The following is a 12,452-nucleotide window of genomic DNA, read 5'->3' as shown; positions in this document are numbered from 1 at the left end:
TTTTCTAGAACTTTCTGGAAAGCTTCAAACCTTCTTTGGAAACCCTGTGGCTACCACTTTCTTAGGCCTGTTTCTATTTGCCACGTGTTGCATACTATCTACATTTGCTCTGGAGCTCATCGGAACCATGCTTTAGTCACTAGTAAGCACACTATTATGCCTTTCTGTCACCTCATGGATCTGACAAATCTCTGTTGCTTTACTTAGTGTTAAATCACTGTCACAAAGCAAAATCTTTCTCATTACAGCACTATTAGTACCACACACAAGTCTGTCCTTTATCAGCTCATTGTTCAAATCACCAAACCAACACATTTTAGCTTTGTTCCTCAAGTCAGTAATATAAGCTGCAAACATTTCCTCTGGTTTCTGATCTCTTGTGCAAAACAAATGCCTCTCTAATGTAATGTTCATATGGGGGTTACACATTTCTCCGAACTTGCGCTTCAAACACTCGGGGTCTTCCCTTGATTCAGCTTGCACAACAATATGGTGGTCTGCACCTTCACCTTCATACACTGCTGGGGCATATACACATGAATGTTCTCTTTCTATGGCCTCAGATCATGCTAAATTTAACAAAATGAAGACCCTGGTACATGCATCTCTATCTGCATAAGTTGCTTGTATAAAAATATTGTACTTTTGTTCAAATATTCTCCAGTTCTCTGCAATATACAAATGGTTGAGGTTTTCAAAATCTGTCTGCCATATTAACACGTAGCAGCGAAGGATCTTGCAAATACACACACACACACACACACACACACACACACACACACACACACACACACACACACATACATACACACACACACACGTGCATAAGTAATTGGCATAAATACAATTTGTTCAATGCTTTTGTACTTTGTACTTGTACTTTCTCTCTTTGAGCTTATCGGAATTGTGTGAATAAATAACCTTGCAGTGCTTTCAAATAACTGGACTTTGTGAAATAAATTTCTTGGGCTTCACGATTCTTTTTTGTACTTTGCAAAATAGCTTTTTAGATTTCTTGATGCTTCGCGAAATTTTATGGAATAAGTCTTTGAACTTTTCAATACTTTACAGAGGTTTGCAGAATAATTTCTCGGACTTTTGCAATGCTTTCTAAAATCTTCAATTGATAAAAGCAGAAATACTGAAATCATCTACTTTCGGAACTGGTAAAGGCAAAAATGCAAAAGTAATTGCTTGGAACTTTCTCGATAAAGGTAGGCATGCTACAGTCATGCATCATGATTTGTCAAAATGATCACTTTAAGAAACATTCCAGAACTTTATGATGCAACTGAGCAATTCACAAGCACTGTAATACTCTTGTAATATTTCATAAGTATACCTTTATTAATGCAAGAAACATATCAAGCAACTGTACAATGTGAATAAATTGACTTCTGTTGTAAAAATTCAATCTCTTTTGAACATTTGCACCTTGCAACAACCACATGCAGTACACTGAAATGTCCCCAAAATGGCGGTACCTTGTTAGGCAACTCCTTACAGTATAAGAAGCATTTCGTAATGGCAACACCTTGTAAATGGATACACCCAGCACAAGAACTTTTCTTCAAATAACTATACTTTGGCTGGATTTTACAAGGTAGTTCACTTTGCACACAGTGAACTCTTTATAAGCACACACTTTAAGCACTTTTACACACTCTGAGATACTTCGTATAACTTTAATTATGCCCTTGATACAATATGAAGCCGTAGTTATGCCCAAACACAGCACTTTGTCCAAACCCAAGCAGTTGCCTTGCTTTATTTTTGCTTACTGTGCCCTTTTCTCTTTTCCTATTTTGTTCTTGTTGCTCGTTTAAGCCCTTTTTTATGCCCAATGTGCTTCTCATGTGCTTTTTTTACTCTAAACATGCTCAGTTCTGCCTCAAACACACTCGTTCTGTCTTAAACATGCTCATTTTCCACTCTAGAGCCAATCGTTGTCTCAAATACTTTTATCTTAAACATTTTCTTTAGTTAACAAACTTTTATGTACTTTTCGCTTGCCTGCTAATGCAGTTTGTGTCCCTGTAATGCCCTTTTTTGTCTCTTTTTGCATCAAGTAAATAATTCTTATTATTTTTCATTATCTTTAATTCTTTCTGGTTGTGTTTGTAATGTTTTCTCTAGGTTTTACCTTCACTGTCATCTGCATGTCTTCTTCTTCTTCTTTTGGCTTTTCCCGGTTAGGGGATGCCACAGCAGATCACTGTCTGCTCATGATTGGCAGTGGAGTTTTTACAGTGTCGAGTTGCCAGCCCGGCGCCCAACCTTCCACAGAAGGCACACACATGCACGCACTCATGCCTAGGGCCAATTTAGTGTGCCCAATCCACCTACAGCATGTCTTTGGGTCATAGCCCCAAATATTCTTCTCTTTTCCATCCTGGTTCTGACGCCATGTCACTTTCGTTCTGGTACATGAATAAACAAGTCTTTGTGGGTTCTGTTTTAGCAGCTTTATTCTATATAAACACATCACTTTAAAGACTTATTGACTGTGGCTTAAATAACTTGTATACAAACTTACTACTGTGATCATACATGCTCACTCACTATTTGCTTCTACAAAATGCACTAGGGATTGCACGTGTCTGGAATTTATACATGCACACACAGTCTTGCATGCTTCTTAAGTACATACCACACACACACGTTACACTCTAATCTACAGGTGGGAAGAAATTCTCAAAGCATAGGAGCAAGTATGGCAAAGCTATTGTTGGAGCAATGGAGTTTAGATTTGGGGATTTTTGTAGAATGGGACTTGAATAGGCTTGACTTCTGAGGTTCCATGGGTTTTTTTTTTTTTTTTTTTTTTTTTTCTGGTGAGTTTTGCTGAGTGGGTCAAGAATGTTTCAAGGTGTAACATTCTGAACTGGAGACCATTGCCAACCTTTTGGCTGATAGGTTCGGCTCAAAATTCTTCCCCTAGTCTCCCCAGTAGTCTAAAAGAAATACCACATACCACAATCTTTCCAACCATTACTAGGGAACAGGTTATCAATGCACTTTCCAAGGCCATAAACACTGCATCAATGGGCCCTGATAACATTCTGGGATGTTTAATAAATATCATGAAACATGACCTCTTTGGCCCACTTGAATCACTTTTCAACTGTAGAGTTCAGTCAGGTTTTGTACCCAGGGAATGAAAGATGGCTACAGTCATTTTCCTGCACAAAAAGGTCCAACTACTGATCTGGGTAACTACAGACCTATAAGTCTTATCAGCCTCATATGTAAGGTCATTGGAAAGAATCATCATGGACATGATAAATGAGGACATCAGTATCCTGTAAAGCTGAACCCATCACAGTTTGGCTTTGTTAAAGGAAGGTTATGCCCACTAAATCTGGTGGACTTTTTTGAGAGTGTCACCAAAGCAGTGGATGAAGGTAAGACTGTGCACACAGCATACCTTGACCTGGCCAAGGCTTTGATACTGTACCCCACTCAGGCATTATAAACAAGCTAACTAATTTAGGTATAAACAATTTTATCACCTGCTGGATAGCAAACTGGTTCAGTGACAGGACCCATGAGGTAAAAATAGGTGAGGCCACCTCCATCAAGAGGCCAGTCACTAGTGGAGTCCCCAGGGCAACATACTGGGCCTGTTCCTTTTTGGCATCTATTTATCTGAAATGGAAGCAAATGCTGGAGGTTTATGACTGTCTAAGTTTGCAGATGATTGCAAGCTGGGGGTTATCATTGACTCCCCTACACAAACTAGCATACTTCAAGAAGGCCAATCTCTGACTAACATTTATGAGAGTAAGACAGTGATATTCAGGGGAATTTGTGGTGAAACAAACTCTGAGATTGTCTAGAGGGTGGACTTATTTTTGTGTGAAACTGCTGTTGTTAAGGTGAGACTATTCAATCTGTTCTTGAAGGCTTCCCTTGCTAATGCTGGATCTTGCTGGTAGGGTTAGAAAGTCAGAGATGTTATTGTCCTAATAAAGTACTTCTGTTTTTTTTTTCAGTGTGAGAATAGAAAGTAATTGTCTGGTCCTGCATTTTACCTAAATATTTGAAAGAGGTTAGCATTTTAATGAGAATGTTTTCAACGTCCTTAATATCAAGGAAGCTCCGATAATTCAGCAAGTTTTAGATGGGTTCCAAAGAGCACAGTTTTTTGTTTTTCTAGGGTTCAGAAGTGGTTTGCATGTGCATTTCCATTAAAATAAGGCATACCAACATAACTTTCATTAAAAGTAAGACATGCCACCATAACTTTAACAAATCCTTTAAATATACCCTTGATCTTAACATACTTATTTCTAAGCTGTAACCATTTATTTTACGATATTCAACATGTCAATCTAGAAACACTGCTAGCTTGTAAAATTATGTAAATTTTACATCGTAGATGGTTCTATATTCCAAATCAAATGAACAATTAACTTATTTTATTTAAAAAAAACACTCTTGGAAAACAAAAATACCACTCCCCGTAAAAGTCAGTACTTCTCTTGCCATATGTAGTCAGACTTACTGAGGATAAAGAAGAGAAGGAGGAAATTTTGAGGCACATAGAGAACGTAGACGAAATAATGGGAAAATATGGGTAGTTGCCTGGCAGAATATCGGAACATTTTATGTCCATTTCTTTATTTAAGTGTGTATAATACATATATATATATATATATATATATATATATATATATATTTGTGTGTGTGTATAAAATATATATTTTATTTATATTTATATATTCCCTCATCACCTTTTGACTGATACTGATAAAGGAAGGTTCATTCTGCTGTTACCATGGTGACAGCATCCGGTGCCTAACTTTTTCTGTTCTCTTGGAGACATGTCTTCTTGTCAGCTTACTGATTGGTTGGGCTCAGAATAACGTTAGCACTCTACCTGGGATGTGTCCAGTTAAAAAAGCAGAGAAAACTTCCACCGGAAATGTGCCCCCCTCAAAAGTTGATTAGTCATGCGACTAAACGTTGCTAGGAAACCAGACAGATTTTTTTCTTCCACTGTTTTTGAATGGTTTGCTTCTATGTCATTGAAATGGAACTCCTATCGATCCCGCCTCTCTACGGAGGCCGTGAGGAGGCTTGCAGTCACTCAGTCGTGGTGGGTCTCCACCCGAGAGTATGGCGGCGGCAAGCGAAAAGGAGAGAGAAAGGGGCGATTGAGGGCTTGAGTGAGGGAGGGTGAGAGACAGGCTGTTATGGAAAGAAAGCAAGATGAAAGGGAAGTACAGGGCAAGGAACGTCTTAGATTATGTCAGTTTACTTCCCTTTTAGTTTCTTTAGTTAAATTGCATCACTGTCAAATATATATTTTTTTATTTTCACCAACTGTTGTAAGATCATGCATGTAACTGTTTTTTCACACTCCCTGGAAGGCACAGTTTGATTTTATTTTCCCTGAAATTCAATTTTTTTTCTTTCGAAATGACTTGTTAGGAGCTGCAGGCTGTTTACAGCCTCTTTTTCTTCTATGCCGTTCAGACATAACTGTTTACTGGAGTGCATTAGTGCCGGTATTTCCTTTATCTTAGTTTTACTGTTTGTATACCTGTTTGGATTTGGATCAGTAGATGGACAGTCTGCAGTGCTGAGTTTGGACTGTTGGAACCGCTTCTTCTGGTGTTTCGTGTGATCTCCGCTAGCCAGAAACGGCAATGCGCGAATACAAGGTGGTGGTGCTTGGGAGCGGTGGGGTGGGCAAGTCTGCATTGACTGTGCAGTTTGTCACTGGCACTTTTATTGAAAAGTATGACCCAACTATCGAGGATTTCTATCGCAAAGAGATCGAAGTGGACTCCTCTCCTTCCGTCTTAGAGATCCTGGATACCGCTGGCACAGAACAGTTCGCTTCCATGCGGGACCTGTACATCAAGAACGGACAGGGCTTCATCTTGGTGTACAGCCTTGTCAACCAGCAGAGCTTCCAGGACATAAAGCCCATGAGGGACCAGATCATCAGGGTCAAACGGTATGTGAGGCTGCAACCAGGTAGTTGTCAGGGGAACTGCAACTGTCTACACAGTAACTGAACGGGGATAAGGGGGCTGATGTCTTTAAAAATACCAGCATGAGCAGTAGTTATTTAAAACGTTGTTGCCTTTCCTTGACAGCTGTGCGGGTATCACTGTAAATCAGTAAAGCAAACGATCTAATTGACTAAAATTTCACTTGAGAGCTGTTTGTGAATATGCCGTTAAAACATTATTTGGGTTATTGCTTCAAGTTTATTAGCTTCCTTTACTGCTGTTGCTACAATAAAATAAATTTGGAAAGTCTTGTACGCTATTCTTATCACATTCGCTTTGTTTAGTCTTCCCGTTCTGATTATGGTGTCCATAAAATTCTAAGTGTTTAATTGACAAGCGTCCTCTTGAAGCCAAGTTATCAAGCTGTTTATTTCCGCTTTGAAATTACGCTGAAGTGATGCAAAATTATAACGCGTGTGCTGATTTATTAATAAGCAAAAGTTTCCCCCCTTTTTAATGTCAGAAAACTGGATTGTTTTATTAACACTGAAAGCTCATATGCATTAAGCCCTCAGTGCATCAGTGACACTGAGTCTAGGCAATGGAATTTATACACTTCTGAAGTGCGATGCTTGGGCGCAGTGACTGTGGGCAGTTTGCTGTCTTTGCTGATTGCATCTGCAGAAGTGCGGCGTGTGCATTTTGTCCTTTTGGTAAAACTATAATGAATAGAGTTCGGGCACTCTTTTTACATGTTAACGGTTGTCATCGTGGGTGAGAGAAGTGAACTATTACTTAGAACTAACCTCTAAATGCGTTAGTAACCTCCATTTAATGAGGTTGATGACATTTGGATCCGCTGATGCGCACTAATTCGGCATCCATGCATGGATTGTATGTATGTGCTGTGTGTATATATGTATGTATGTATGTACACACACGTGAAACTGAATGGTTTGTATGGCACATTTGTCCTGCAAGTAAAACTTAACTGATATTCTGTTTGGGCATTTTGTGGCTGCAGTGAGGTATACATCAGCGTTAGCTTTTTATGTGCCCCCGTTTACTGGGTTACCTTCTTGCCCAAAATGGATTAGAATATTTGTCCAGCTGTTTTTCTGTCATAATAGTTAATAGAACTTTGTAGTTGAACTGGTTTGTATCCTTGAAATTTACTTTTATCATGGATTGCACTGAAGTGGTAAGAGTTGTTGCTTTTATGTTGATTTATGTTAAGGGAGTTATTTAAAGGAAACTTGTTTTTTAAAGAGGTTCTGTGACGGGAGTGATACCAACCATCAAATATGCATTTTGCTACAGACTAGCCAAAAGGGTTGGTTTTGACATAAGTTTTATGTTTCAGAAGGGGAGTGGGTGTCAGAAAGTATGCTTTTGTAAAGGGATTATGTTGCTACTTTTTGTTTCCTTTTGAATTAACCTGAGAAGAGGAGCAATTTTTTTTTATTGCTACACTTCTTATTTATGTCTGAAAAGAACTTCTAACGAGTGCCAGTTTTAACTGCATTTTCTAACAGCAGGTATTCTCTTACTCCTTTTTCCTTTTGTGAAAAATGTTAATTTGGAGTAGTGGCTTGATGAGAACAAAGGGCAGAAGTGGAGACTGACAGGGAGCAGGACAAATTATATATATATATATATATATATATATATATATATATATATATTTTAAATAATGAATTCTCTTTTCTGCATTTAAAGTACTTCAGCATTAGACGCATCACAGTTTTTCAAGGTATTAGCAGTAAGGCAATATACAATGAATGATGTTGCTTGAAATCCTATGCACTCTTGAGCTTTGCTTAGAAAGGCAGCTAAACTTCTGGTGTGCTTGTATGCATCTAAAATTCTTGTGTCATGATCTGAACATACACTAAGGAAGTGGCTTACCTGTCTCGTTCTACCTTTAAGCCTCATCGCCTATGCAGAGCTGTCCACAATTAGTATTTTTCTGTACCATCCCAGTATACATTGACTCAAATCAAGCAACATTCTGCTGTGCTTACTGGGTCTCTGTCATTACAGCAGATAAACTTCTGGCAGTACAGTGACATCTGCATGGTAGGTATCCTGATCTGTTCACCCACCTACTATATTTTCCATCTTATTAGAGCAAATCATATGGTCTCCATTAAATGAAAAGAAAGGCCTGACTGTAAGAATGAACGTAGGACACAGGTCACTGGGATTTTCAGTATGTGCCATGCTTCTGTCTTAGAAGACCAGTAGGAACTTGCTGAGTACTTGAACTGGCTGGAGAATTGCCAACAGAACAATATATGCCAGAGAAAAAGTATGCTTACTAGAACAAAGAAATATTTTGTAAAGTTGGAAGTGTGGTTTCAGGAAAGGTATGAAGGGCTGTTTCATAAAAAAAAAATGTTTGGAGCAGACTTCCAGTGGAAGTGATGATGAGTGGAGCTGGTGGTGCTCAGAGCTCAAAGTGAAAAATAATTACTAAACAACAGAACACTTTTCTTAGCCAAAAACAGGAGTAGTTGTACATGGTGAAAACCGCCTGGTGCCAAAAATGGGAGTAGTTGCACATGGTGAAAACAGCCTGGTGTTTTTTATTTTTAGTTATTTGTGTTCATTATTTTGCAAGATAATTTTAACATTTTTTATTACAGTCCATCTACATTTTTTGTCATTCTGTTAGTACAATCCTGATGTCTGTGCAGTCTTCGAACTGTTATTTTACTTTTGTGGAAATAGTTTAATGTAATAAAAAAGTGGAACCTGGCACATTACTGTTGTAGCTTAGTTTGCTTTGATGCTGTGGCTACAGTGTGTTGGCATCCTGATGGTTTCACTTTGAAGTATTGGGGAGAGAACTGTGAGTTTTGAAATGAGTGAATGGATTGCTCTCTGTAGTCATTATCTTTTTTTGTTGTTAAAAGATGCTAGAATGAAGTAAAATTGCAAATTTGGTAATACTTTTGTCGTTACAAAGTTGGGCAGGTTGTTTTTCTGCTTTATAAATTTGCTTCTATGCTTCACCATTGTTGTCTTGATTGGTAGGGCAAACACACATGTTTTCTGCTCTGAACCAGAGTAGCTAAATTTAACAGACTATGAAAAGCAGGTATTATCTAAGCAGAAGTGCCACATTTGTAATGTAATGGCATATATTACATGTGAAACAAAGACAGTGCTAGGTACATTCATTACATTTCTCAGAAAAGTGCTGTTACCACACTGTTGTTCTATTGATGCTTTATTGAGTTATACTTAACATTTTGTGTGGTGAGTGTTTTTTTTTCAAGATTTATAGACTGACTTACTTGATATTGTAGCCACAGACACCACATTTTCACTGACTCACAATTGCTTCAGTATGGGTTAGATCACTTAACAATTGGTGCATGGAAAATGGCCTCAAATTATGTGTGAAAACATGTTGCATAGTTCATTATATAGGTGGCATACCCTCCAATCAGATGCTGTTGAAAGAGATCTAGACTCTCCTGTTAACTCTTTATCATTGACCATCATTACCTCCAAAGTAGTCTGGAAAGCTTTGTGCCTAGCTCATAATATCAAAAGCTTCTTCTCCAGATCCAAAGAAGTCTTAATTTCCCTTTACTCATGTTGTATAATACCCATTGTTGAGTAAAATGCACCCATTGGCATATATTTGTCTGAACGTATTGCTCAGCTTAGGAGACTTCAGAGATTCATAATAACTACAGTTTTTGAGGCCACACATCTTTTTAATCAGGGCATACTGGCAGTCTTCTTTCTCTACACAGTCTTTATTTATAGATTATTACATGGAGGTCTTTATCAAGCTTTTTGAGCCATAAAAGATTTAACCCACTTAATCTCCTACTCTTTCACAGAATTTACCTCAAATACCCAGTAAAAGGAGCTGCATCTTAATCAACAGATAAACAAGACGTACTGGGGTGGTGTATTCCTTTCCCAACATATCCCTTACCTCTGGAACTTGCTTCAATTATATGGCAAACAGAAGAGCACTCTTGCCACCTTCAAGATAAACCTAGATAATTGGATGGGCAACTTTAAATTAATTTGGTTTATCTTGTTTTGTCCTCTTGAGGCTGGAGCAAACTTTTAAATGTTTTTGGCTAAGTTTGTAAGGGTTTGTAGAGTGATTTCCTAGTACTTGGTGTTCTAGGACATTTGTTAGAAATAATTTAGTGCTGTCTAACAATGGTTAGGGTTCATATTTGCAAAAGTCATTAAACAGCCATGGGTTTTCTTTAACTACAGTTTTTACCACTTGATGAATTGTAGGGAAAGAAAAGACAATCCCTTTTTAGCTTCATTTGGTAGTATTTGAAGATTTGTGGGGCAGTTATTAATTACTGGGATTACTAAATGGTGCCTTTCTCTCATTCTTTGAGCTCATGTAAAAGCCATGAATTTGCTGTGTAATGCTTTCTTGCTGTACTGTTATTTGAATGAAAACTTTTCCAAGGTAATGTGAAGTAAATTTTTCACAGTATGTTACATTTTTTCTGATATTGCTGTTAGCAATAGAATTTTACTATTTAATAAACCAGTTACTCTGTTTTGAATATGTCATGGGTATATTACAATGGTCATATACTAACTTTTAATTTTTCTGATATTTCTTGTTTGTTAAATGGATTTTGTAGATAGCAGGAAACTGTCTTACCTTGATTTCAGAGAAATTAAAGACCAGAAAGTATCTGTATTAATTTTAAATTTAAACAAGTACTGGACCTTACACTGTAAAGACTGTCGATACATTTTAATAACTGTTGTGTATTGACAGCCATTTAGTTACCATGGGTAAAATAATCGATGGCTGTATAGTTGCCAATACTAGCCTCTTTTTTTTTTTTTTAAGTCATTGTCTTTGTTACCTGTGATTGCTCAAACTCCACTTTTCTGTCTAGTTGATGTCCTGGACTTCTCTAGAATGGATGAAACTACTGTAATTTATATCAAAATTGTGATCTGAAAAGTGGATGTGTTTGTGAAAGGCATATGTCACTAACAAGTGGGTGACATCTCCAAGATTGTATTTTTTCACCATTTTTTCTGAGCCTGAAGCTGTACTGACAAAAATTACTAATGTACTATGTAACATGTAAGGTGTATGCTTGTCCACATTTTCGCTACATTTTCTGCCTGACATAGTACTTTATTTTTTGTCCTGTGCTTACTACTGCATATGATTGAAACAGCAAAAAGTAAATGGGCTGCACACTACTGTCCTTTAGCAAAGTGAAGTGCCATACCATACTTTTGCAGTTATGTGTTCCCCCTTTTTATTCATTTATTTTAATAAATTAAGGTAAATCTAGACACTTGGTGCTAACCACTTATTCCTTTGGAGGCCGTAGATGGAAAGTTTTAGAGGAGTTGCCTCCCTTTTGTGCTTCCACTGTTTATTAAGATTTTTAGAAGAAATTACCTTTTGCTCAGAACTGAGCGCACTGCATCCATTTTCTTGTATTCTCACAACAGATGCTAATTGACTTGGGTTTCTTTAAGGCAGGCAATTTTAGTGAGTGATGGTTTGAAATACCTTTCTAAAAGGCTTGCAGAAAACTTTGTAGGCATGGAGAGAGTGATACAGTAGCAACTCATAGCATACAGTAGATTGTCAAAAGGCTGGGTCTCCTGTCTATACTGAAGAACATTTATCACTTTAAAACTTAAGCAATAGTGTGACCTGAGCGTGGCCTGAGCTTTTCTTTTAATGTATCAGTATTCTACTGATTACAGTCTTGCAAAATGTCTTACTTAGACATGCTCTATAACATCACTGCTTTACTAGGATTATCTCAGGCCAGCACTGCTTAGCTCTTCTAACTCTGAAAATATAGTATTTACTCACTTGCTGACTTTATTATTAAGTTGTGTGTTTCAATGAAGAATCACTGAGCGATTTTCATGACATAATGTCTGCTTGCTAACCTTCAGTGTTCTGTGCTTCAGAATGTTCCCCCAGATTCTGATTTTTCTCCCACATCCTAAAAGCAGGTGGGTCATCTAAATTATCTGTAGCTATGTGTTTTTGTGTATTTTTGTTCACGCTATGATGGACTGACATCTTTTCCAGATCTCATCTTTTGTCTTATGTTTGTTGCTTGCTTTGATATACTCCAGCTTCCCTGTCACCTGAATATAATAAACTGAGTATAAGAAAAATGACTGAATGTATATTAATTCTTCTTTTAAACTCTGTATTAATGTAAGATAATGTAGTTTTGTACTGTTGTTCTGTGAATAAATTTCATTGACTCTATAATTCTGTTGAACCTGACCTGTAGGAGGTAGCCTCCTTAGGCTGCCTCGGAAAACTAGCACATAAAATCCATTCTTCTAGTTAGTAAGGTAGTAAAATAGTTGCACCAGTGGTTTTTAATGTATAAATTGTGTGCATGGTAGGTTCACAGCCTTTGATATTTTGCAGCTGCATTCTTTCCTGACTCTTGGCATTGTCCCCAGTTCCTTACAGAGGATGAC

At 37.5% G+C, this 12,452-nt stretch overlaps 1 protein-coding gene across 1 annotated transcript in view; it reads left to right on the top strand.

Moving 5' to 3' along the window:
• The first annotated feature begins 5,051 nt into the window (after window positions 1-5,051).
• The window catches only part of RAP2A (RAP2A, member of RAS oncogene family), a 438,027-nt gene continuing 430,626 nt past the window's right edge, over window positions 5,052-12,452 (top strand). The window contains exon 1 of the mRNA XM_044072963.1: window positions 5,052-5,968. Within this exon, the coding sequence (XP_043928898.1) occupies window positions 5,655-5,968 (314 nt within the window). The 5' untranslated portion in view covers window positions 5,052-5,654. The remainder of the gene's footprint in view (window positions 5,969-12,452) is intronic.

This window comes from Protopterus annectens, chromosome 5.part1, assembly GCF_019279795.1.
Source record: "Protopterus annectens isolate FY-2018-M chromosome 5.part1, PAN1.0, whole genome shotgun sequence".
Lineage (NCBI taxonomy): Eukaryota > Metazoa > Chordata > Ceratodontiformes > Protopteridae > Protopterus > Protopterus annectens.
This window is presented reverse-complemented; position numbering and strand designations above follow the sequence as displayed.